Genomic DNA, 27,321 nt, shown 5'->3' with positions numbered 1-27,321 from the left:
AAATGATACTGCAATTTGTCCTTCGCTTAGATGTGATTTAAAATCACAGTCTCTTTGAAAATCTGTTGTAAAACTGAGTTAATAACCTCCAGACATGCAAATTATTTCTCATTTTCTAATAATGAGAATACTAAATAATGCCACTAGAATACAAGAAGGATTAGTAATGTTGGTGTTGTTAAGGAGTGAATCAGACTTTGAAGACTATAGTTTTTCACCCCCATGCTTCTGCTGTCTGCCTGTGGTTGGCTTCAGAATAGAGCAAGACTCTTGAGCAAGAGTCTTGCCTTTGCCCAACTCATCTCTCAGTATTGTTTATTGTGCTATTGAAACTCATAATTTGCATTAATTTCAATTTTTTTTTTCTCAGCTATTTTTTTTTCTCAGCTATCACTATTTAGGATAGTGTGCAAGCATCAAAAAATGTACGTTGCCTGATGTAAATCCCATCTACTCTAAACCTCCCTCCTTACCTTTATCTGAATAGCTTTTTCCTTTGAATACCTCATTCATCTTATACAGTTGGATCCTCGATAGAAGTTGCTCCATGGGGGTGGCAGTGATAACACTAATTCCAGAGGAGAAGGAAGTCCTGAAGGACTGCTAAGAAGCTAAGAAGTGGCAGCCAGTAACTCCAGCCTTCATGGCAATGGGTGCTGTAGGACTCTTTGTCAACATCTGTGAGTTCAGAAGTCTTTTTTGTCTCAAGGAATTATGGGCTGAATAATGTGGCATTTAACTGAAGAATTTTCACTGACAGTTTTATTTGACTGAGGTGCTTCAAAATCTGATCCTATTTTATGAATTTCCATCTGTAGTTATTTTGATTTACTACTTTTGTCTCCTAAATATAAAGACTTTTATATCACTGATATTTCACTAAATTTGATTAGTTGGAAAGACGACATTTACTGTTGTCATGTACAAAGGAAAAAAAAAAAAAAGGTTTCTCAGTGTTTTGCAGCAAGAACTTTGATTAATGTAAGAAAAGTATATAGTAACTGTCATTGAAGGCTGCACAAGAAATTTAAGAGAAGATGACAAAAGAGGAAGAGGTCTTAATGTTATTTGCATTCTAACACCTTTGATGCTGCTACAGAAATGTCTACCTGTTTATTTACAGCAAAGATATCACGAGTTGTTCTTTAGTGAATTCAAGTATGCTTCTGGAGTTGTAGCAGGAGGCTTTGGGGATTTGATTACTGTGTATTTTATTTGCAAAACAGCAACAAACTTCCCTTTCCAGAAGACTTTTTCTACATTTTCTTCCCACTGTTCGGAGTTTGGTAACCAATGGGTGGGTTGCAATTATCATAGCACATGGAGATGTAGACTGTCTTTTTTATCTCTGCATATATGTTACACCAGTGTCCTGAATTTAAGCCCATTGAACATGAGCAGGAAATGCTGATTACTCATGCAGGTTGAAATTTGGGGCAAAAGGGTATTTATCTTCTTGATTCTCAAAGTATCCAGGAGTCCAAAGTTTTACAATTAACAGGGCTCTGAAACATGTTCAGAAATGCTGAAGTCACTGAGCAAAGCCAGTGGCAATACTTTGCATCTTCAGCCTTTTGCAGCCTTTGAACAGCTGGAGCAACACAGAGCCTCTAAGCAACACTCCCATGTGTGTCTTGCCCCTATAACTTTTGGGTTTGGTCATATAAGGGACTCTATCAAGCCCAGCTCCATACTGGTTGATTGGCAAACTGTTGATGAGAGAAGAGTTACTGCCCTGATGAAGACAATGTCAATCCTTCCTCTCTCTTCTCACAGTTCTGGCTCAGGGCTACAACCTGTGAAGGGACTGCTGCCTCCTGAGAAAGCAGTGGCTCCCCAGCCAGGACCCTCAGCAGAGGTGGTGATGGGACAATTTTTGTCACTCCCTTTGTTTTGATTAGTAATAAGAAATGAAGAAAGCTGATTGTCAGTCAGTATGAAAAGCTTAGTTCTGCCTGTGTCATTGCCAGTTTTCACTCCTCACAACACCTTCTGAAGTCACCCATCCTACTTAGCCATAACCCTACAAAGTCACCTCATTCCACAGAAGCCACTTTTTCAGTTATTTTCATATCAGAAGCACACAAACACATACAGGGTTGAGCTGCAGACATATTTGTTCTGCTTATGGCCATGCTTAACATCCCCACTGCAAAGCAGCAGCCTAACAGTACAAAACTGTGATGTGGCATGTTGGCTGTGCAGGTGCAGAAGCAATCTTCTATGCCTGTTGTCTAAAATGAAAGATGGAAGTTTATATAATTACTTTCCTAATACTATTTCTTGCTCTCATATCCCCATCTCTGCCACAACTGAAATGTTACTCTCCCTCCTTTTGGCAGATCAGTGCTCTCTCAGGATGTACTCTACAAGCCTGTGTTTGCCTTTGTTACTCTGACCACATTTTTACAAGTACACTGAAACATTTTTCTTGAGGTTTTTCTTTTCTTCTCTTTGGCTTCACCTACCTGATAATGGTGTTTTAACTCCTACCTCCCAGACTACAGGGTCTTGAAGTACCAACTTCATTGCTTCCTTTCAAACAGGCTTGCCTCCCGTCTCAGGAGAGACGTGTGAAGAAATCTGGCTAGGAAAGGACACAGTGCAAGCTGTTTGTAGTTTAAGATCTCCATCGCCATTTATTTCTGGGCAGGGAAACATAAATCAATTTATTTTCCTCTGAACTTTAATGGGCAATGATTATTTTGAGTTGATTTATATTTTATTTTTGTCTTAAAAAAAAAAAATCTGGGAATTTTTATGTCTCAGTCAGACCAATTTGACCATTTTTTGCACACTGTATGATAAGCCAAAATCTGACAAGCACTTTCAGGAATAAGGCCATAACATGGTGCTATTACCTGTTTATATAAGTGACTTGAGATACTATTTGAAAGAATGGATTTAGTTGGCCTCTATTACCTCACTGGTGGATTAAGGAGAGGCAAATTGCATCCACAGCATTCAAGACATGAAGGTAAGCAAAAACTGTAACATGTCTGAGAATTTTAGTTTTTGAATAATGGCTTTGTGGAGCTAGGAGTAGTACAACTCAACGCTGTGTCTCATTGGATACAAACACAAGTTCTCCATCATTCTTGGCCATGACAAATTCTGTAATATTTTACAGTTTGATTTTATACTTTCACCTTGATTTTTTTTATTTTGGCTTGTTTCTGTACTAAAAATCTTTAATATAATTTTCCATTCAGGCCTGTTTGGTAGTCCTGGACATTGATGGATGAGAGAACTTAAAAGTTATCTATAACTTCAAGTTGTGACAGCCTGAGTACATGATGGGAAAAGAAGAAACTTTGGATCTCCTGCCTTATCCGTGGTAACATTAACTTCTTGTTGGTTGTGTTCTCCTCACATTGCTCCTACAGAGAAATGGTCCAGGGAGCACCATTAGCTTGACATGGTCCGGTAGGTGCAAGGGACATGTGCCAGTGATGTGTACAGCTGCATCCCCTGGCAGGATTCCTGCGCGCTACCCCTTTCTGAGCTCCCTGTGTGCTGGTGGTTGGGCAAAGTGCATGGAAAGTGAAGAGACGAGGCTGTGGCTGAGGACAGATGTGGTCTGTTGGTTGCCCCATTAGCTACTATTGCTGTGGCTGCAGCACTGTGGGCAAGAACTCATCCAGCCTGGCTGGGGTGGCCTTATCCCCTGGTGCTGCGATGTGACATGGGAGCCTGGCCCTTCCTGCCAGACAGAGACCCCTCTGCACCCTGGCACAGCAGGACAGGAGGTTCTGCGCTGGTGTTTGAAGGATGGGGAAAGGTCTGAGCTCAGGGTCTCCACCTCCTTGGGACAGAGCCAGGCGCCCCTGGGGCTGCCCGAATTGTTCCGCATCCTCCTTCAGAAGGGCCGGGAAAGGGGGCCCCGGGGAGGGGCCGGTGCCGCGTCCCGGGCGCACTCGGACCCCCCCGGTCGCCCCGCACAGCGCGGGGGGAAGCCGCGATCCCTGCGGCGCGATGGCATCACCCCCGCGTGGAAACAGGAGCGGCCAGAGCGACCGCCCCGGGCTGGAGGGCGGTGGGGTGGCAGACGAGGAGTGAGGACAGGAGGCCGGGAGGGAAGGCGGAGGGAGGGCGGGAGGCGGGCGGTGCCGGTCGGACGGGGGGGCGGTGGCAATGCCGGCGGGCCGGGCGGCGGCGGCCGGCGGGGCAGCGCGCTGCGCCGCCGCACCTCTCCCCGGCGCCGCGGAGCGAAGTGGAGGTGAGCGGCGGCGGACCGGGGCCGGGAAGGAGCGGTGCGCAGCGGCGGGGCTGGGCGGTGGGAGCCCTGCGGGGTGCGGGCGGGTGGGGGCCGGTGCCGGTGGCACTTGTGCCCGGCGCGGCAGGTCACCCCGCCCCCGGCAGCGTCGCGCTCTTAAGGCGCTGCTGGTGGCGAAGGGGCGCGGGGCGGCAGCGGCGCTGCATCGGGTGCGCTGCGGGCCCGGCGCTGCACACGTGCCGGCGCGGCCGCCGAGGTTGGGTCCGGCGCGGCCGCCGCGCTCCGGGGAGGTGCGGGGGAAGATGCTCCTCGGAGGAGTTTGCAGCCTGAGCTTTCATTTATCAGTCCCGAATGCTGGAAACACCGCTGGTTTACCCGGTGTCTGATCTAGCTCGGTGTTTGAGAGGCTTCACTGCCTCTTTGTACTTGTGCGAGGTTGTAGCCTGCGCGTTCCTCTGCGTGGGAAGTTTTTACTAATGGGAATGTCCTGAGAGTAGAGATGGGAGATAAAGTGTAAAGGACCTTGCAGAATTGGCTGCTGAATAAGTGAGTGTCTAAAATACAAGTTTGTACTTCAGTGAGGGAACTGCGGAGCTGGAGACAGTGCTGATTATATGAAAGCTTTAAAACATTGACTTGTGAGAGGAGAATTACTTGGAAGATGTCAGGACATTGTTTTGAAAATAAATGCTTAACAGTAAGAAGAAAAACGGCGTGTGATTATCATCTTAAAACATTCCAGTTTGACTATTCCGCTTTTGACTGTGGCTGGGCTGACAAATATTTTCATTCTAGGAGTATGTTGCAAAAACTTTTGTTTGTATATGTTGTTTAACCACTAGAATGTTTTGTATGGTTTCTCTGATTATATGTATATGAGCATTATATATTTTATACATTATTTTGTATGTCTTGTATGTGCAGAGACTATAAAGATACCATACACTACATCTACATTGTATAATGTGGGCAGATAATGGTTTTACCCTGTGACTGATGCACTTAAAATATGATGCCATATCATATCACTCAGAAATCCAGAAAATTAGATTTGCACCACAGACTAATATTATGGAATTTCATTTGAACAGTGCTGTGGCTTTACAGTGTGTGTATCTTTGTTTTTAATATTGCAGATGCCTTTTGATTGCAAGACTGCTGAAATGTGTTGAGGGCTGCCTCTCCCTTCCTAACCATGAACAGTTCAAAATCACCAGGGCTGGCTGGATTTGGAATCTTGAAAAACACAACCTGCCACACAGAGAAGAAGATTTCAGTTTTCTTTTCAATAATCTTTATGACGGTGGGAATTTTGTCCAACAGTCTCGCTATAGCAATTCTATTGAAGGCATATCAGCGATTTAGACAGAAATCGAAAGCCTCTTTTTTGCTTCTTGCTAGTGGTTTGGTCGTCACAGATCTCTTTGGCCACCTCATCAACGGAGCCATTGCAGTGTTTGTGTATGCATCGGATAAAGACTGGATTCGATTTAATCAGTCCAACATTCTTTGCAGTGTTTTTGGCATCTGCATGGTTTTCTTTGGTTTGTGCCCACTCTTCCTGGGCAGTGTGATGGCTGTTGAACGGTGCATTGGAGTCACTAAGCCAATATTTCACTCTACAAAAATGACCTCTAAACATGTGAAAATGATGTTGACTATGGTATGTCTGTTTGCTGTTCTTATAGCTTTGCTGCCTATTCTTAGGTTTAGAGCCTATCAAATTCAAGCATCGAGGACCTGGTGCTTCTATAAAACAGAACATGTTGAGGACTGGGAAGACAGATTTTATCTCTTACTTTTTTCTTGCCTTGGGTTACTGGCCCTTGCTATTTCATTCTTGTGCAATGCTGTCACAGGAATTACCCTCTTAAGAGTCAAATTTAAAAGTCAACAAAGACAAGGCAGATCTCATCATTTTGAAATGATCATTCAGCTCTTGGCTATAATGTGTGTTTCTTGCATTTGCTGGAGTCCATTCCTGGTAAGAGCCTAACGTGTTTGCCAATTTTTAATGTGCATCACTGTATAAAAGTTATACCTTTTTATTTCCAGGTTTTAAGGTGCTTTAGCTGTGATGACAGCTCCCTTCACTTTTCAATGTATTAGTTTTACAGCATATTGCCATATTGTATGTACCTATGCATCTATAACAAAAATGGTAATTATTCTCCATGTCTGATGATAAGCAAAATAGATCAAGCAAAGTGTATAGGGACTGTGAGGGCTTTATTTCCAGTGCCATGAAACAGACAGTGGTGGCAGAGTGGTGACTAGAATATATTGAGCAAATACTGAGCTTGTGCAAAAATTCAGTGAAATCTTGGAGTGGCAAGTCTGTTTAGTCTATACTGTGGTTCATATATTTTTTTATTTATGGTAGTCTGTTCATTGTTGTTATTACAGTTTACTGCTACTTGCAAACTGCGTTACTGAAGATAACAGTTAAGAATTTAAAAATCCTCCACTCCATTAGCATGGTATTAAGGGCTTTACTTTAGAGTCATGTTAAAAACCAGTGGTTGCCAGTGGGTTAAAATAAAGATTTGGTTTAGATCTGATCAAGCTGGGTTTGTAATCTGGACAGATGACTAGCAAAGCTGCTCTGTGCAGCCGGTGCTTGCTCAGCAGTGCCGGCCGTAACTCAGGAGTGTTTGCTGGTAAGTGCTGTGACTCTTCCCAAGCGGTAAGTGTTGCTCATGTTGGCGTGTGCTCTGTCAGTGCGCAGGGTCGAAGGGGACGGGATTATGATATGGGAAAGAACTTGACGGCTCCTCTTGTATGATGGCATTAAAGAGCTGATATTAACTGTGACTCTTTTTAATGTAGGAAACCTGACAGAAGAAAATTTATATTTTTTTTTACTAGAGCGAGAGAGGTTAAGTCACATGTAATATGCAATCTTAATTTATTTCCTAGAAACAAGGTCACATAGTTTTGCACTGATGTGAAGAGCAGCAATTTCTGTTTGAATTTACAAATATAGAAATTTACATCTGAGATCTGAATCGGATGTAGCTGTATCTCATCTACTCACTGCCTATGGTGTAGTATGGAGTTACCTGAACTAGTTCTAAATTCAATACTGATATTAGCCTCGCTGCAGCAGTTGGGTTTATCTGGCAAGTAGCATTTAGTTAACCCAGTATCACAGACTTCAAGGAGAGAGTCTAAATCTCTGTGTCACTGAAATGTACAAAAACTCTTTCACTTTTCTTCAACGCGCCCAGAATTTTCTGCCAGTTTTCTATTGATTTCTCTAGACTTGGTCTGCAGCATAGTTTAAATTCATGTTGGCTTTTTGACAATGTCCTGGCTGTAGTGTTCAGGGCATAAATGAAATTGTCAGAACAGTATAGCAAGCTTTTGTAGTGTACTTACTTCCAGTTACTTCCAGAAATGCAGCCACCTCCTGAAATTTGTCTGGGGCAAGCCACAGAATGGCTTTTAAGAAAAGGAACTCAAATAATGGTTTTATTTTTCATGAGAAAGTAGTATATTATCCACTGGTGACATTTATTTTCAGATAAAATAACTGCCCTTAAAGGCTGGAATTAATTTGATTTTAAAAAAGCCCTTAGGTGTCAAAAAAGCTATAGACTTCTTTTAATTCAAGAGAGATACTTCATCTATTCAACATATGAAGGACCACTAAATTGCAACTACTGCGATTGTTTTTTCAGTGTTGGTAATTTTGTTATGACTTTCCATTTTTGTTAACTATAAAAACATAATTTTTAAAACCCCAAATGAAATTGCAATACTACTTTTGTTAAATATTGAACTTCATCAAAGTTGTAGTTGACAATGAGTTAATATTCCATCTGCTAAATCTTTTTTTCAGAGCCTTTTCAGAGCTTGGCATTTTCATTGTGGGTGATACAGGGCAGTGAATGACTTGCCTAATTTTATACTTGGTAGTCTGGGACTGTGGTGCAGAGGGACACGATACACAAGGAATTCTGGTTCCTCGGGTGGCAAATCTACAGGTGCTCACTGCACTTTGCTCCTGGATCTCTTTTGAAATGAGATGAGTCAAACTGTCTACCAAAATTAGCCTGGCAGTATGGAAAATAGTTCTGCAATAATGGACAAATTTATGTTAGAAATGAGAAGTTAAAAAAAAAAACAACAAAACAGTTTGTGTAAGGTAGGGTTAGTTCTTGAATCAAAGTTTCAAGGAAGTGAACAGTGTTTTAGACAGAGTTTGATAGTCTGGGAAATGCAATGAGATGGGGTTCTTGGTAGGTGTTACCCTCTTAGCTGTTAGGATCGTAGAGTTGTCATCAAAGTTAATTCTCTGAATTACCAGCTCTTTGTTTTGAAGGCATTGCGTTCACTGCATACAAACAGAATTATAAGCGCAGTGTTAATTTACCGAGCTTTATTGGACTGCAGTGGAACATGCAGATTTGGTGGAAGAAAGCTCTGCCACGAACATACTGCTACTCGTCCTATTATGTGAAACCACTCAGGGCTTTTAATTCGTGAAATGAATTGTTTAGATTCTATAGTCGGCATATACCAAAATAGTTATTTCTTGAAATAAATATGGGCAGGTGGTCATAGGTGAAATTATTTGGTGAAGTAGCTAAATACATGCTTGGTTTACATTCATTTGCTTTTGAAATTTTCTCTCAAAGCAAAATCTAGAAATCAGTGCCAGTCCTTGAACTGCGAATTTTACCCATGTTCTCGATCCCAAAGAGCATAAAGAACAAATGTTATGTGAGAATGAATTGACTCGGTATAAACCAAAGCGATTAGAATCCAAACAAACCTTTGGAAGAGAAAGCAGAGGAAGGTGGTGCAGCTTATGCCACATGCGGTTTGCAGATGCAAGAGTTTGGATTTATTTAGTGTGATTCTCTGTCTGATGGGGGATTTGCTTTGTTTCTTTTTCTTCTGTTTTTATTCCAGTCTGGTGTTACATCAATTGTTGTATGTTGCATGGCCACCGAAATCAAGTCTATCCAATACTGTAATCCAGCTGTAGATTTACTTCACTATTAGATTTTAATTATTTTTATTCTTAAGTGGAATTCTATATTCAGTCACTGTACTGTGCTAAAATCACCTTTACTTGACATTAGAGGTGCAAGAGCCTGGATCGTGCTTTATAGTGTCTGGTGTGGAACCGAACGTGCTTCTGCACCTGCTCAGTGATAATGAACTTGTTTTGGTGCCTTTATGCATCAGTATATAGGTATATCACTAACATTTAACTTATATATAGTAATATATAATATTATGATAAATCACCATCTCTATTTTAAATCTCCTGGAGATCTGGAGCATTTGTCAGAAGCAGAGCCCATGGTGCGGCTCAGGTGGAGCCCTTCCTGTGGCTGTTGGATAGGGAAGACACTTCCTTCTGATTTCTTTTCTTCCTTCTGATTTCTTTCTTGAAGCTCCATCTCACTTGTTCCTCAAAAATGAACACCTTTTTCAAGCTTTCCACCACTGTGTGGGCATCTTTCCTTGATGGAGTACCAAAATGAGGGATACCCCCTTCTTCTTCTCTTATGGGTAGACATTTATCTCTGTTTGAGGAGTTGAGAGCAGGAGGGAACTCACAAAAATGCAAAAAAAAAAGGAAATTAATGAGTTTTCCTATAATTTCTATAGTTAATGATTTTCAAAGATACATTTGTTCCGGCAGTCTGAATAATTTTGCTTTGCGATGGGTAATTCCAGGAAAATACATTCTGGAGATAGTAGCATCAACTTCTCTGTGTAGTAAGTAATCCTTTTTCATTCTTTCTAGAGTCTTAGCCTTTTGCTACAGATGCATTGATTTTACTGGGTGAATTTGGTCCCTGGGCATTGGATTCTGGGGAATAGCTGGGCTGAAGTATTTTGTAACAAGCATCTCTGATGAAATAGATTGTTATATAAAGCTGGTTTTTGGCTGTGACTTGACATCTGGCCTGTCATGAAACAGCTTGTTTTTGGAGCTCTGTTTGCATGAGCAAATTCTGACTTCAATACGTCAAATGCTGTGGGCCTCAAGGGATAAACATATTTTAAATTTTGCTTTTGGAGTAGCAAAGTGAACTTCCTGTACTTATGGACAGGAGAGGTTTATTTCAGAGTGAATTTATCTATGGGAACAAATTATGATATGGAGAAATGTCTAATCTTTTTCATGTGTACAGTCTTAGCCTGAGAAAAATACTTTTCCATTTAAATTATTCTGGTTAAGATCTTTTTCCATGCAGTTATCTGATTACTTTTATGCCAGTTTTGCCTCCCCTGTACCGCAGAAAATAGCCCCTCCTTCTGGTTTATTCTGCCTTTTATTTTTAAATCTCAGCTATTTGTTTCATATGATTGAATCAGCTGTTATTCAGTTGCTTTTTATACTGCCTAGATTAATTTCTAGCAGTCTCTTCTCATGTCATCGCTTCCCTTTCCAATTTGTTATGCTAATTTGTCTCTCTGAACTTGTTCTGACTTCTTGTCCTCAGATTATCATGTGCACAAGGCTTGTTTTTTTGTGCACCTAGGGCTGCATTTAGCTTACAGTTTGCTGAACCGCTCCAGCTTTGAGGCTGCTGGAGCCCACCTCAGTGGTCCTTCAGTGAAGATGCTGCCAGAGCTGCCCTAATGAGGATGCTCTTGGTGGAATGCCCTTACCCCAGCCCACCACACCCTGGTTGCTCCACTAGATATTTCAGGTGCTGAGACAGGCTTTTGTTTGGTATGTGCTGAAGAAGGTCAGCGAGTTGCAGGTTTTACCCAAAGAAAATTCTAGCCCATGTAGTTGCATACATAATAAGAGACTTTGTTGTACCTTATTCTTACATGTGCAATGCTCATAATTTATATGAGCTCATTGCTTTATGAATGCTGCTTGTATGTCTTCAAATATTGCTGATTGTATTGTTTCTACAGCAAAACAGTTACTTAAAAACTTACCGATTCTCACTAGATGTCCCAAGATGTGGGTCCACGCTTCGCCAGTGAAGCTTTTGTCCCCACGGACAGTACAGGCACCCCAGATCTCATGGGTGGCCACTCTGCAGAAGCGTATGTGTGTTACAGAGCCACTGGCAAAACACATCCTTGGTCAAAACTGCAACCTCCTTGAATTTCTGCCTGCATAGGCACTGTCAACAAGAACAGGGATCATTTCTTTCAAAAAAAGAATAAATGAGGCTTTCAATTTCCAGTCATCTGTTTCTGAAGACTGAAGGAGATACTCTTAAATGTGTTTAGCTAAGCTTGCAGCTTTGAATGCCATTGTAAAAGTTACTTTCTTGGGGTAAAAACATAGTTTGTATTTTTCAAGATACAGTTTTTTATGAAGATAATCAATGATAATTACTGTACTTATGTTGCCTTTTGTTATTGAATTCTTGTCCTGTTTTACTAGAATCGTTGACTGTTGACAGCGTACAAAGACGGGATATGTTGTTGGAGTCAAGAAGCGGTGGTTGGTGTTGAGTCTGGGCCACGCTTCATGTCCTGCCTGCGGCAGGCTGAGGGACACAAGAGAGGTGACCTGCTGCAGGACCTCCATGGGAATACCCCTTGGACGTTGTCATGGCTTCTCCTGTGCCAGATGCAAGCCCATCTCAGGAGCCCACTTCTGCCACAGTGTTTTTAATAAATGAACCAGTTTCTTTGGGAAAGGAAAAAAAGCTTTTAGCTAGCAGGCAGCCTGCTGGATACGCCTCCTTATCTCTAGTCAGAGCATCAATACAGTAATAGTTACTTTTAACTATAGGTTGTTATTTCTTTTCCAGGCATTACTGTATCAGAAGAGGTCAGAACAGGTGCGGCTATTTGACTGAATAAAATGCTCCCTGAGTTCCTCATATCAGTTTGCTTTTTTCCAAGCTACACTAGAAAAAGGGCTGTCACTCTACCTTGTATCTTGGCCTTTTAATTGCTTGCCGAGTGTCTCAGTACATCCATTAACACTGTACAAATTCAATCGCTATTCTTGCTTGAGTTCCTTTGAATGATCTTCTGACACTCCAAGTTAAATTGATAAAATTTTAGTGTCATTCCTGATGTTATGGCCCAAAAGATATTTTGGAATAGATGGCTGATTTGAAGGGATAAGAGGGTAGAGAACACTCATTTTAATTGCAGTTTTTGTTAGTCTCAAGACAGAAGTGTCTTTTTAGCTTAATTTCCTATGGAATAGGGTTTAATCAGCAACTCAGGCAATTCAAACGTGCTTCTGTATCTCACTGTGAAAACAGTCCATTGAAAGAAATTGCAGGTGTTTCCAGAGACAGAATAACGAAGTTTAATACAATGCATATAAAAATTCAATCCACCTGTTCAGATGTGTTTCTATGATGCTAGAAACCCTTGGATAGGATGTTCATGCCTTTTTCTTTTTAGTATTGGTTGTGGAGATCTTTCTTTTCTTTTGGATTCTTAAGAGACACAACTGAAAAATTTCCACCAAGTTAGATGAGAAATGGAATGGTATACATGTTTTAGAATGTACCCACCTACAATGATACTGAATTTCAAAGGTTCTATTTGAGTGTTCAGGGTTGGTCTGTTCCTATTTTTATCTTTTGCAGTTTAGAGAGATCTTACGGGCCTTAGCCCTTCTGAGAAATATGAATCATTAACAAAAAATGTTTTAAGTGTGGGCCAGGGCGTAGTTTATCATAGAGTGCTTAGAAACTCTATATTAATTGTGGCTATATTTGTAATTGAAGCGTTTACCTCCCTCGCACAGAAGTCAGGGAGTTGAGCAGCTGAGATGCTCTCTCAAAAGGAGCGTTCTGGAGAACAACTGGATGGTGGTCAGCATGTTGTCCTTCAGTAACGATATGATCCAGGGAAGGAAGAAGAGCTGAGACCGACAGATTGTCCTTTACCAGAGGCTTTTGGGGAAGCATAAATAGAGTTTTTGTTATCTGTTTACTTATGCTGTTTGGAAAAACCCACGTAAAGCCTTTTTCTGAAAATGCAGTGCCATCAAAATGCAGTGAGGTTGGTTTGTTTCAGAGAGAAAAAGTAGGGAAGGTAGTTTCCAGTCATGTGAGAACATTGCATTATCAAAACAATGTGGTCCTGGTTTTCTTTCAAAATCGCATGCCGCTTGATTTTATCTTATATTATATATTATATTATATAACATATAATATATAAGTTATAACTTATATTATATAACTTATCTATAAAGAATTAAACCACAAAGGTTTATCAACAGAACACAGTATTTTGTTTGAAATAGATGTCAATGATCACAGAAAATTTTGATTTTTTTTTTTTTTCAATTTTGAAGTTGGTATCTCAAAAAATCAAATTCTGAAAACTTTAGCCAAATAAATTTGTCATTTGTAACCTCTCCTAATTTATTCAGTTGGTAGGGTTTTTGGATTCTGTGCTTGATATTAAAAAGTAAGTCAATTTGACGTACTTTCCAGTTTTGTTTGATGCAAGAGAATTCTTCCTATTTCCTAGATATTACACTTATTCAAGCCTTTCTTGCCTGAAAATATCATACACTGCATAACCATTTTTGGAAAATGTCATACATGGCATAACCATTTTTGGATGGTTATTTTAGGAAAGCTCTCTTTCCTGACTATCTAAAGCCTTTAAATGGTAAACTTGTTGCTGAAAACTCTCTGGGACAAATACACTGGCATGGAACAACTCCAGAGAGTCCTTCGTCCTCACCAGGTTTAACACGACACACCGCAGCGTGTGGTATGCATTCATATATTCTGTGAGATTCATGATCTTGAGTTTTGCGTGGTGATTACAAATGCTTTCTAGCAGAAGTTATCTGTCTCAATAGCAGTGTAGAATCAGCTCATGTCTGAGACAGCACATTATTTGAATCCTTTTCCGGGAAATATGCTGTTTAGTTTTAAAACAGAGCAATAATTCTTATTTCAAGTGTCTTTAAGAGTTAAATTTTACATTAAAATATTCAGAAATTGCTGCATTGTGATTTGGGTTACAAGCTCCCCGAGGAAGGAAGGTGCCTGTTTGCGCTCACAGTGCCCGGCAGAACAGGAGCGCAACCCCGTTGTGGGTTCTATGTATGTGCTTTTAGAAATAGTAATGGTTAGATGGCAGAACATTGCAGAAAGCATTTACACCAGGAGTTACAGTAAAGTTTTAGTGATTTCAACTCATTCTTTCTTATTCATTCTTGTATTGGATGAGGCCAAATAGCTGAGTGGCTGAATGAACCTGAGCTGCCGTGTAAGTAATAGAGTGTCTCTTGCTGAAGAATTGCTCTTGTCTGCTCCAGACAGGGCAAGGAGAGGAGAACAGCTCCTAAGCTCACTCTCAGCTCCTCTTTTTAATGAGCCATCTGAAAACCTCATTCAGAGACACATGCCAAAGCGTGGGCTTGAATGGCAACGGAGTTGTGTTTCTCATGATTTTCTGAAGAAGGCTGAAAATGAGCCTTTGTGTAAAGAGCATCGTAAACTGAGAGTTTTAAGATGATTAGGCCTCCACACTAAACTCACAGAAACCAAAGATTACTTTGTCATTGGGGAAATGGAAGTTAATGACTGATCTCCAGCTGGTCCCCTGCTTGCTGTCGCAGACCTGTGTGCTGCCCGGGCTGTTGGAAATAGAATTTAATCCACTTTTTTACCAGGGCCACGTGTTTGCAGAAGCAGTGAGAAATCAATCACTCTTAAATGGAGACTTGATTTTTCTCTTTTCCCTTCCACCTGAAAGGTGGTCCAGCTGCACAGCAGTCCCTTTAAATTTATTTGCCAACATTAAAGAAAAAAAAATTGCAAATTATATATTCCAACTTGGTAAATACATTGTTACTTCATTAGCCTCAATATTTCCATTCATAGCTTCTTATTGGAAACATCGAGGCTAATGAAGTAACAATATATTTACCAAGTTGGTAAATAAAAATGTGATTGTTTTCCAAATGAGTGAGAAAACCTGGAAAAGCAAAGCAATAAAAGAGAAGTAGTAGGACTTTTTCAGGGTTTGAAGCTTTGCCCAGCCGACCCTAATGGAAGTATAAATGCATCCTGAATACATATAGTCCTTACATCCCTGAATACTTATTTGTTTTGTTTGTGTTTCTCAGGATGGTCCTTATTATGCAGTATTCAAAACACGCTATTGTTTTCTGGTCCCAAGAGGTCTAACAGTTGTCCTGTAATTTCTCTCAGGATTGCTGGGTAAAGAATATTTTAATTTTATCTGTAAAATGAATTTTTTTGTACATGAGATTTTTGTTAAAGGCCTTGTGGTTAGGCAGGAATACATTCCTCGCTCTGTGTAAGCAAGCTTCCTTGTAACTTTAAAACATGTAGCTCAGGAAACAGGTTGTTTGTTTGACTCTGCTATGGACACTGTGTCTTTTCATTACAAACTGAGTCATCTACTGTTTTCAATGCTAAAATCTTCTGTGCCCATATTGATTCTACTTTCCTTTCAAATAAGTTAATCAATTAATCTGCGAGAGTAGTTACGTTGTCAGCTAGTTGAACTAAAGCATTTCTAATTTTGAGGGGAGGGAAGGAAAAAAGGAAAAAGGACTGTCTATCCAAGACAGAACTATCTGGATTGTTTCAGAGAAACAAAGAGAGGTGAGCTAGAATGCTTCATTCAACCCCATCCTGAATTTATGTTACTGCAAACCAGGTGCAAACAGGTAGCGTTTAAGGGAAAAGTTAACAGAAATTAAAAGCTTCACTTCGGTTAACGTTTGCACACAAAAAATCCTTTTGTTTATGAAGCTTACTGCATAATTGCTTTCCTGCCTCATATAAAGCATGACAATGCCAAAGGCAGCTAATAATTTATAAATAGTGAACATAACATTATTGCACTTCACTTTTTTCCCTAGTAATTTTGTCAAATTCTTGCATACACAAAAATCTCATTTCAAAAGGCATTTCCAAATGTTTGTTCAGAAAGCGTATTGCTATCTATAAATATTTTGCACAAAGCTGTAAAAACACAGATGGTGGAAAGTGTCGCACTTGACTCTAATGGCACAGTAATGGATTACAATGGGCCATGAGTCCTCTGCAGACCTGAGACTGCATGAGGAGAACAGAAACCTCAGCAGGACTGGGCGAGGTGCATCACACGGTGAGGTCAGACGGAGCTGAGCTGCTGGGCAGCAAACACCCACGGAGCCTTTATTTAATATTATGGCTGAGTTTGATATATGTGCTGCTACACTGCTGTCCTTTCTTTGGCGTTCAGTTGATGTGAGATCTGCCCTACCAATTCAAAGGGGTGCTTGGACACACCCTTTCCAGGCTTTGATCTTGCCAACATGAGAAAACGCAGGTGTATCCTGAATGGTACCGTGTTTGTGAAGCAGCATCGTTGGCCAGGGAGACCCAGCGAGACATTGCCTATTCACAGAATCAACTGTCTCCAAGAAAGGAATATTATTAATGACTTTCATTTGCTTAATGGAAAACGTTGTGTTTTCCTTTTTTCTCTGTAGTTTTTTTTTTTGACTTTTATCACAGCACTAGTGCTTTGGGACAGCTCTGAGTGCTGAGTGCCTTTAGCTTTACAGTACCTCCAAAAGGTTCATGCAGCTCCGTTTTAAGTGGGGTAAATATGGAGCACAGGGAGGCTGAATAAACTTCTACAACATGTTTTTGCGAGCTCAGTTACCTCTGGTCATCCAAATTTTCTGTCTGTTTCTCATTTGGGTTCTGTGTCTCTCAAGAGAGACCGTGACCCTGATCGGGGCAAGATCTTTTTCAGACTATCTGCCTTTAACGGGATAATAAGTAAACTTGCATGTTTAAAGATGCATATCATGGCAGGTAGTAGTTACCATCCTTGGTTTACCTGTTTGGGACTAGAACTTGATTTCAGGAGGCAGACAGTCTCTTTTTTGCCATCTGAACAGTGAGCCAGCGGATCCATTGCTAATTTTTACTGTCATTATATTTTTCACATAAGCATACATGAGAGAAAAGGGGACTCCCTTATTTTGCTGCTACTTGTCAAGAGCTGATTCTGCAAAACTTTACACATGGAAGTATTATGTATCCCCTTAAAAGTACCTGCTGGTCTTCAAGGTGGAGGAAAACTTACTGTTGCATTTTGTCTTTGACAATTCCCTTTTAAAAACACATTTTAAATAAAATCACTATGCTTGGTTAAAATTTCCTTGCTAGGCCAAATGATCATCTGGTTGAAGGTATGGTTCATGTTTTTCTTTTAAAAAGGGAAAGGAAAAGATTAGGGGAAAAACATGCTGCAGATCTATAACATAAAAAGTATTATGTAGCATAAGTAGTATAGTGTGTGTACTAACATTTTGATGGCAGAAGTGGTGCACTACATATTTTTCTTGGAAACCCTTGCCTTTAAACTGACTTATACAGAAACACATAAAAAATAAAATGAAGCATACTCACCTTTGTTGCAACAAACATTTGGCTTGTAAACTGCAACATCTATATAACAACAATATAAGCAATTTGCTGGCTGTTTCTTTTCTAACTGCTGTTCTTATGAGGTATAAAAAGTACATAAAATGTGAAGATAGGTACATTTTGATTTCTCTCTCCTCTTTTGCATTTTTTTTTCTTAAAGTTTGTGTTTACAGAGTACAACAAAGTACCATCTTCTATCGGCTCTTGCCTGTAGCGGACTACAGCTTCTTTATAGCACATATGAATAATGGAAGTTCCAAAAACACCCGGAAATGCAAAATAATTCTGTATTTTTTGTTTCTGTGAAGTAGGACATAGTCAGTAGAACACTGCCTTGAGTTCTGTGTGGTTAAAGAGAAGGGGATATGGAATTCCAGATTCGACATGGGCATCAGTGACAAAATATACGTCCTCTGGAAATACTGAAAAAAACCCCATGGATTGTCTTCCATTAATAGAAATTCTCAGAACTGCTTATAATGAAATCCAAAGGAAGAGGAAGAGATTTGGGAGGGTCTGCAAGGTTCCTGCGGGGAAGTGGAGCCTGAAGGCTGAGCTACAGAGGAAGGGAATTTCTGATGTTTGTTTGCATGTAACAGACCCGGCCTGTCTGCTCTGCTCTCTGTAGCAATCTCCCGGTGACTGGTTTTTATCCAGTTTCCTGAAGTCAAGGATAGAACCTGGATTTAGAGCCTATGTGCTGAATTGCATTAAAGCAGCATTACAGTTTGTCTTATTTCCTAACTAGCTGTAAAGTCTGCTGCTTGTTTTGACTGGCTGTCCTTGAGTACTAACAGGAATGTGACTAAGCAGCACTGCCATTTAGCTTATTAGTTGTTCTCATATAATTGAGATCCAATTGGAAGGGAAATTAAAGACATGCTGTTTAGATTTGGGGAGTGGTGTGAAGCTTTGGAGCGTTTTATTTTAGTTTGTTGCACTGAGCTTTGTCCCTGAGGGAAACAACAGTTCTCTGATGCTATCTGCTAGATGCAAAATTGCAGAAGTCAACAATTTAAAAATGTTTTTAAACTTTTCCATCAGACTTTCTGGATCTTGCAAAGTGAGCTTTGGTTTTAATGAAGCCTAAAGTTGGACAAAAAGGTTGGAGATGTTTAATGTATTGTGTTAAGTCCTTGTTTGACACAAATTTGATTTCTCTATTTATTTTTAGGGAATTCTCAGGTCTTTCCTTAAACCATCAAGGACTAATATGAGTTAGAGTAACTTCATACCTTACAAGCAGGCAGCCTTGGTTTAAAAAGCCACTTGTACAGTATGCTTTCCTAAGGAAAGTTTGAATTGTATTGGTTACATCATGTGATGCTATCATTTTTTTTTTTTCAAACGAAGCCAGCTGTGTTCATATAAACATCATATAACTCAGCAAAATGCTACTTGGACTTTTACATTTCTAAATATCTTAGAAAATGTCATGAGCTATGTTATTATTTATCAGCTAGGGATTAATTTTTTGAGTCATGCTGCTGAATCTGCATGAATATTTGATTGAGTTGTGGAGATCAAAAGCAACTACATATGATGCAATTGCGTTGCCTCTTCCCACTTCCCCGCTTGTGTACTGCTGGCTACAGACAACAGAATTCTTTTACCATACCAATCTACAGGGAAGAAAGAAAAAGTTAGTCTTCAAATTGGTTTATTGACTTTGAACTAATTATTGATCAGTATGAGTGAAATAAGAAGAAAAGAAGTGATCTTTCCACCCAGGGAGAAAATACAGACTGTCTGCATGTTTTGCTTCAATTAAATCCTTTAGTAAACAGCTAGTTATGTATCAGGCCTTTTAATATAATAATTAGTGATTTCAAAGAGACTTTGGCATAGTATTTTAAGCATTTGAATTTAAATAAAAAATTAATATGAAAATGTGATAGAAATAATAATTTATATTGGCCTCACTCCATTCTACATGTCTTCAGCTGGAGTTTGGAGTCTTCTTCTAGATATCATGAGATGACTTTAGAAAGGCTCCAGTAGCCAAGACATGGTCTCCTCTTTGCCCTGTCTTTGCATGCAGTTGGCTTCAGTTACCGCCAGTTTTCTTACGTGTTTTCTCATAAGACATGGAGGAGCTGTATTTGGCATTTATTAGCTTTGCAGAGTGCAAGAGAAGAGCACCAAGCAGATTTCTGAAGCACATCGAGAGGCAGATTAGGAAACTGTATGTCTCTATCAAGTCAAACCCGCAGTGTATCGGATAAGTTTGTTGGTCCATGAGCTCTATTGTGCTGCCATTTGCTGCCCAATCCTACTTGCATGAATAAGGACTATTCCATCTGAGTTTGGTTTGTGGTATTGGACCTCTAATAAATAAAATGTAGGACAGTCCTGAGAAAACATCTCGTGCAGAAGCCAAAGGAGTTGTCCAAGTTTGGGTGGGCTGCTGATGTCAGAGGAATGTGCCCAACAGTTATGGGGTGAAAACGAGATTCAGGGAACTGATTTGTAAGTGTTTGTGTTGGCTCAGTGCTCAGACATTCCTCCTCCTCCTCACACCGGTTCCCAGCTGTGCTTTTGCCAGTCCTACCAGCTTCCCTAGGAATGTTCCTAGGGGCTCTTTTTGCTGCTCCCATAGATGTCCGTAGACAAACACTTGACCACATGCTTAATCAAGCAAGTACAGCCTTCTTTTATGCATTCACTCTGTTCCACTCAAGTTTATACTCAGATGTGGTGACCTTCAAGATATAGGTAGGGCCTAGGAATACAGAGAAGCATTTAGAAAGGAGTAGAATAAATTTGCTGGAATCTTAAGCATTTTTTTTACTATGTATCTTTGTGGAAATATGACCCTCTGCACGCGGACAGACTGACCTCACCTCTTATCTCCCAATAAATCAGTGTACTCACAGCATCAGTTGTAAAATATCCCATTTCTTAGTTAAATAACTGTATCACTTTAAAGGCTTTGGAACTGAAAGATTTACAGTGTTTCATCTTTCTACCAAAAAAGTCTTCTTGTGCTTTTAACATTAGTAATGGAGATAATTTACTGTCCTCTGGCAGATTCCTGGCTTTGCAGAGCCAGGCTTTCTTCACACAGGAACTCAGGTTACAAAACCTCAGTGGCAGAACGCCTGCAGAGAAGGGCTCTGCAGGGCAGGAGCCCCAGCGGCGCGTGTTTCACCAGGGCTGGTGTTTCAAAGCCTGGGCTGCAGCTCTGCAAAACGAGGAGGCCAGCCACAATTTACTGGGCTGGTGTAGCCCTTGGGTATCCTCTACCAGAAGTGGTCCTGCTGGGCTATGCTAGAAGAATAAGACCTCCACCCATGTGAAACTATTGGCTCTGGATGAGTTTTCATTCCTTGCTCAAATCATTCCCTAGTTTTGGAGGGTATTCTCTGGCTGGTTGCTATCCTCTGCTCAATGTTCAGCAGAGACACATGTATATCCTGTCTAAAACATCAGAGGATTTCTTAGATGATAAGTATTATATGCCTTAAAGTACTTCCTTTGCAATTGGAATGCATTGATGCTGTGAAGGTGTGAGGATTAGAGATAATGTTGAAATTATTTCATTTATTTACATTCTCTCTCGGTGTATTTTTTTTGATCTATAACTTTAAAATGTTCCATTTTCAGGTGACAATGGCCAGAATTGGGATAAATGACAGTCATTCAAAGGAGACCTGTGAAACAATACTTTTTGCTCTCCGAATGGCAACGTGGAATCAGATTTTAGATCCCTGGGTGTACATTCTTCTCCGGAAAGCTGTACTTAAAAACCTGTACAAGATCACAAGGGGATGTTGTGGTGTGCACATCGTAAACTTACATATGTGGGAACTCAGCTCCATCAAGAATTCTTTGAAGGTTGCAGCAATATCTGAGTCACCAGTAAGTTCCAAACAAATCAACCTACAGCCATTCAGCTCTACGGGGCAATGAAGTTAAACACAGTGTATGAAGAGTTGATGGAGGCAATGCTCGTACGTGGGCAATACCTTAAAATTAATTCCAAGGTTCAATGGTTTGGAATTTGTTTTAAATTGTGAGTGGTTTGCTGATATTGCTACTCCAAAAGATGCACTTGAATGTTTTAATTCCGTTTAGAATACATCCCTTCCGAAACTGGTAGTAGAATGGTAAACGATCCTGTATTTCTCCCTTCCAGGTACTAAAGTGAAGAGGGTTCCTTATAATACTTCCCACCAAACCCTTTACCTTAGCAGACTTAGGAACATATGCAAGTGTGAAAGTGAACTCCAAGATAATTTTTAAAAGGGGTAGATTTTATCTACCAGTGATATCCCCAAATCCTTTGCAGAATCACTGCTTCCCAGGGTAAAGTTCACCATCCTTTCCATAAGGGTATTCTTTGCATTGGGCATTGAATTTTCCAGTTGGATATATGAAAGAGATTTTGGTTGTGCCCAGCTTATTAAATGATCCAGTTTGCTTGGTTCATTGACTTGATTTCTTAATTATTTACTGTTCCATACATTTTTGAGGGAGCTGCATCAGTGTAAGCATCCTTTCGAATCACTGACAAAACATGAGGTTCCCTGTGGGAACACAGAAGCAGCTCAGCTCGCTTACAGTTACATGTTCAGATCTATCAGTGAGTTTTCAGTCCTTTCAACAAATGTTGTTGATACTAACAGGCATAAAGCTGTGGTTATTCTGTAAAAAGAAGAGTGTGGGATTTTCTTCCGCCAAACTGAAGGAAGTTTCTTGAAGTGTTCCCCTAATGCATATACTGAAATGCTTATGAGGTACCTCTGCTTCATTTGTAAAAGATTACTTACACTTGTCTCATGAAAAATGTGAGTGATCAAATGAGCATCTCTGCAGGGAAGTGCACTGGGAGCGTGGTTTTGTTTGTGAAAGCAAATGGCACTCTCAGTTTCTGCAGAGTCTGTGTCTGAGGGCATTCAGTATATTTGAAGGTACCAGCAAGTTTCTAGAACTTGACACAGAAGGCCCTTCACCTTTAATGCTGCTAAAAGAAACTTTCGTCTTTTTGTGACTGAATTCTCTTCAGAAGCAAAAGTGAGACTATCAGAGACTTTGTAGCAGAGGAATTGTTTTAAGATAGAAATGTCTATGTTATTTTTACCTACTTAACTTCAAATAACCACATTAGTAAATTGTTGGTATATTTGGACAAAGTAGTTAAAAACTGATTCCCAAGAAGACAGTCTGAGGGACCAAAACTATTCCTGAACTACAAATTCATGTTGTATGTGAGAATAGTTTATGTCAGAAAATAAAAACCCAAAAGGTTTAAATATTTCAATTTCTTGTTTTAAAAGCTATTTCCTTTTTGTTTTAAAAAGGTTGAAAAATAAGTGGGTTAAATAACCCTGTAATGAATTGAAATGGCTTCATTTACCCTAAAGAATTTCCGTATGTGATTTATTTTCTTAGTCACAGAGCTGATAAACTGTGGACGTATTTGATGCTGGTATAAGCTTCGCACTGTTGCTTCATGTGGGTTCTGCTGAAATCTGGAAGCATTGTCAGTGCTCTGTTTGGCTTTTTCATTTCATAGAATGTGATGCCAGTGTATCTGTTAACATAAATTATTTGCTCTTTACGGAAGGTTGTTGTTTTAGCAGCTGCAAAAATATGTTGGTCCATAAATTGTTGAGATATTTGATCGGTGAATGAAGCTCATCAATGTTCAATTTTGTTATGTGAATAAATGTAGCTTGTGTAGTTCATACTGGTTGACCTGTAAAACAAACAAACGAAAGTTTATATGTATATGTGATTTCTTATATTTTGTGTACTGATATGTATTGATTGTAAATTGCAAAGCCTCATTAAAATTATCAAACTGTATCTCGAGAGTTATGATATTTTTGCATAAAAAAAGAGACCTGAAGTTGTTAAAAATAATCCTTATAACAGAAAACTCTTACACAGGATTCAAGGCATCCACTGCCATTCACATGTGTGATATCAGTTGTGAAGGTGGGGAGGACAGTGAGAATTTGACCAGGAGGTACCAGTGTTCGTATGGTTTGTTGTCACATGAGCGGCCCAGTGCGGTTGGTGGTCTGAGGCAGACACAGTCAAATTTGACGATCCATGCTTAGAAAATGCAAATAAAAGTGGAGCTGAGGGAGTTTGGTGTTTGGAATGAAAGTGTTTTTATCCAAATAGCTGCCAAGATGTTACACAGACTCCGATTAGTTTCACATACACTATGAATCCTGAAAAAAAACCATGAGTTTTGCTGTTAGAATTTTGTCTTGTCCAGTGATGTGATGGCTTGCAGAGGCAGCTCAGGATACGGTTGCCCAAGGATCTGTTACCGCTGAAAATGATTTGATTATCATTGTAGTTCATCTCACAGCAGAGCCAGCAACGTGCTCTGTTGTATGATTAGCAAATTATATATTTTATGGAGTATGAGATTATTAAAAAAAAATCAATGAGACAGCTTCACACTAGGATCTGAGTATTGTCTGGGCAGGGGGTAAAGGGCAGTCTGCTTAGCAATGTGCTGATGATCTCCTTAGAGGCTGGCTGACGATGTGAGTGGTCACGAGCTGCCTGTTCACTGCTAGGCAGTAATTAGAGTCTCCAGAGCAGGCAGGGGCTGTAAGTGTTCTGGTGGGAAGAAAGTGAATCTCATTTCTGACTAATGACCAAGGAAATCCTCAGGGTGGGGGAATATTTTAATCTAATTGGGATCTTAAGCAGTGGCAGGCTGTATAAGGAAGCACATTATCCTAAACTAAGGTCCTAGCCTGGGCTGAATCACCCTGCTGAAGCAAAGGAAGCATCAGTAAGTTGCTCATCACAGTGATTAGGCAAATATATGTAGTTCGTTACCTAGATGCAAAGATATGGAGAGCAAGGATCAAGATCTTTTTGATCTGATTCTTGAGGCAAAGTGTTCACCTTGTATGTTTATTTTTGGATATTTGTATATATTACTTTAGTCTGGTGTGCTAGGAATTATTTCAGGAACAGCAGTATGTACCACCTCTGTAGCCATGGTGATCCTTTAGGACAAGATGTCGGGACTTTTCAGATGCACCTTGCCTTCTGATACACTCCTCCAGGATGTTTATGGTTACACAGCACATCACTGATTAAATGCATAGATCAGCATGAGATTTAATTGTCAACACTTGGGTCCTGGGAAAAGTGCTCAAATCCCAATTACAACACTTATTGTGACTTTTGATGATTCCTGAAATAACCCCAGACACCTTTCAATTTAAACTTCTGTGATCTGCCACCATTAAAAATGGTAAAACTGGTCTTTGATTTCAGCAAACATTTTCAATTTGGTCTTGCTGCATTATGTTGAGGAAAGTATTTACTCCTTGAACAGACAATATTTTTCTGCTGAATGTGAATTAATTGTAATATTTATTAGTAAAACTTAAATATTAACAGTGTAATGCTGTTCCAAAGATAAGATAAAAGAGGGGCTATTTAATATGAGTAGTTGCATTTTATGTTCTTGAGATAACCCTGAGGAGTTCACTACTTGGAGAGTTCCAGTATTGATTGGCCATCAGATAGTATTGAATATCTCAGATGGAAAATACTGCACATTAGTATTGGTTCAGTAACAATATGCTTTTTATTCTCATATAAATGACTTTTCAAAGGTGGGTTGTTCCTTAGCAGTAGGTGCAGCGATGTGGGGAGTGGTGGTGACAGGTATTGTGCATCTCACAGCTTCTCATCTCAGACACTAAAGCAGGATAAACAAGGGGAAAAAAAAAATCACATTTTATTCTCTACATGGAAAAAAACACTATCACAGCTCATTTTCTTGTGGCTGTTAGTACATCTAGTTGGATGGTTTGGATGGAGACCTTTTTCTATTGTAAATATACCAATTCAGATTGTCAATTAAACTATCTCCTCCACACCAAACAGCTGTAACATCAGCTGTCACATCGGCTTCTCGGGGTGCTTTTGGAGCGAGCTGGCTGAACCATGGCTGAGAGGACAAGGTGTCTGGCCATGTGCTCTCACTGCCGTCTTTTCACCAGTTTTGGGATTTGAATGCACTGTGAGATGACAGAACTTGCAAAAATGCCACAAATAAATGAGTGCAGCAAAATGGGGAGTAGCTGTTTACAGCCATAATGAGTCAAGTTGGTCTATGTTGCAGGGCCAGAAATTTTGCAAGGGCAAAGCAAAGGGAGCACGTAATGCAAATGCATCAGCAAAGGGAAGGGCAGTGAGACCTCCATTGCTGAAGAGCTGTTAATTTTACTCAGCTGTCTTGTGAATCTGTACCCTTGTTGGGAGGAGATGCGGCTGGTGAGCAGGACCTACACTTGCTTATCTTTACAGGATTCTTCAATATAACTCACAGATTCATTAACTCATACTTTCTTCAGGTTTTTCCAAGCTTTCCTGGTTTCTTGAACTAATTAGGTCAAAATTAACAGCAATGTTTGTTGCAGGCTTTTCTCTGTCATCTGTTATTTGTTCTTCTCTGGTAAGTAAAATAGTAATCCACACTTTTTCTTGCTTCTACTTCACCTTAATAGTGTCTGGCAAAACAAAGCAGATTTGCAGTCTGACCCTAATTAAGCTGTTGCTCTGCTTTTATGCATATAGATAAAATATACATCTGTGCCCCACAGCTTCTGGCTCAAGTATCTTAAATACTACGACTGAGTGCAAATTTTTATTAGCAGGCTTCCCTTTCTGAGACAGGGAGCATGGAGAAAGGATCCAGCTCTGGTAGGAGAGCAGAACATAGGTGTGCGTATTCCCAGCTCTGTTCTCCATGCTCCTTCCTGTATCAAAATAAAGGTATTTTTCTCTTTTCCACCTTTTTTTTTTTTTTTTTTTTTTTTTTTTTGAGAAATGTAGTAGTCTGGTGACTCTTAAAAGGTGATTTGCATTTAGAAGGAGTAGGCAGTACAATCGAGGAATATATCTATTGCTGGAAACCTAGAGATTGGATCAAAGAGCCTGAGAATTGTGCAAAGCCTAAACCATTAGGTCTTATTTAGTACAATTTAATCATAAGAAACAAGAAGATGAAAAACCATAATATTTGCAGCAAGTTACAGGAAGTATTAATAATGCAACAATACCAAGTGCCTTGTCAATCACAACTCTTTGCCATAATAGATCTGACCCTCCTCAAGCAGAGAAAAAAGCTTCCTCTGAACCTTTCAGCACCCCCAAATGATGATACTTTAAGAGCAAATCTATTTACCACATTTGTCTCTTTTTTCTACTCCCTCATGTAAACAAGATGACATCTGAAGTGATTGGTCAATGGTTAAATATTAAAAATACATATTTTCAAATGCAATTTAAAAAAAATATTGTTTATAATTAGGATAAGTTAAAGACAGGCATAGATATACTAAGGAATTTGTTTCTTAGCAACACATTCATGGAGTCTTTAAAAAAGAGTCCTGTGGTTGCAACAATATAAACATGTATCTATCTAGCTGTTTAATTTCAGCACCATGGTTGCGAAATAAATACTTGCTACAGAAGTTTGCAAAGATAAATCCATTTCACTTTTTTTTCCTTGTTTTTTTTAATCTACTGCCAGTAGTAGGTTGACAAGTTAAAATACTCAAGGGAAAAAAGTTGTTATCAGTAAAACACCACTACCAAGTAGCCACCATTCCCAGCAAAAGTTTGTGTGTGTATGTATTTACTTTCATCTGAAGCCAGCAAAAGAAAAATACTTTAAATTCCATTATCAGTTATAAATTCAGACACTTGTAATCTAAAACAATTTCT

At 39.8% G+C, this 27,321-nt stretch overlaps 1 protein-coding gene across 4 annotated transcripts; it reads left to right on the top strand.

Annotated features, from left to right (window-relative positions):
• The first annotated feature begins 560 nt into the window (after positions 1 to 560).
• PTGFR (prostaglandin F receptor) lies at positions 561 to 23,406 on the top strand. 4 transcript variants are annotated; one of them, XM_082052663.1, is made up of 4 exons: positions 561 to 680; positions 3,213 to 3,337; positions 5,353 to 6,200; positions 21,208 to 23,406. In XM_082052663.1, the coding sequence occupies exons 3-4, from the start codon at positions 5,412 to 5,414 to the stop codon at positions 21,511 to 21,513; spliced, it is 1,095 nt and encodes a 364-aa protein (XP_081908789.1). In that variant the 5' UTR covers positions 561 to 680; positions 3,213 to 3,337; positions 5,353 to 5,411; the 3' UTR covers positions 21,514 to 23,406. The 4 variants fall into 4 exon arrangements, with proteins under 4 accessions (XP_081908789.1, XP_081908790.1, XP_081908787.1 ...); XM_082052664.1 differs by lacking the exons at positions 561 to 680; positions 3,213 to 3,337 and adding an exon at positions 4,127 to 4,219 and having other exon boundaries at positions 5,353 to 5,879; XM_082052661.1 differs by lacking the exons at positions 561 to 680; positions 3,213 to 3,337 and adding an exon at positions 4,127 to 4,219.
• The last annotated feature ends 3,915 nt before the right edge of the window (positions 23,407 to 27,321 follow it).

Source organism: Streptopelia decaocto (assembly GCF_964273445.1).
Source record: "Streptopelia decaocto genome assembly, chromosome: 5".
In the NCBI taxonomy this organism is placed as follows: Eukaryota; Metazoa; Chordata; class Aves; order Columbiformes; family Columbidae; genus Streptopelia; species Streptopelia decaocto.
This window is presented reverse-complemented; position numbering and strand designations above follow the sequence as displayed.

Bases quoted from the DNA above. Each gene is read 5' to 3' on its own strand.
- PTGFR (XM_082052663.1), top strand. From the start codon at position 5,412: ATGAACAGTTCAAAATCACCAGGGCTGGCTGGATTTGGAATCTTGAAA. The intron at 6,201-21,207 runs GTAAGAGCCTAA...TTCCATTTTCAG, and splicing joins TTTGCTGGAGTCCATTCCTG to GTGACAATGGCCAGAATTGG.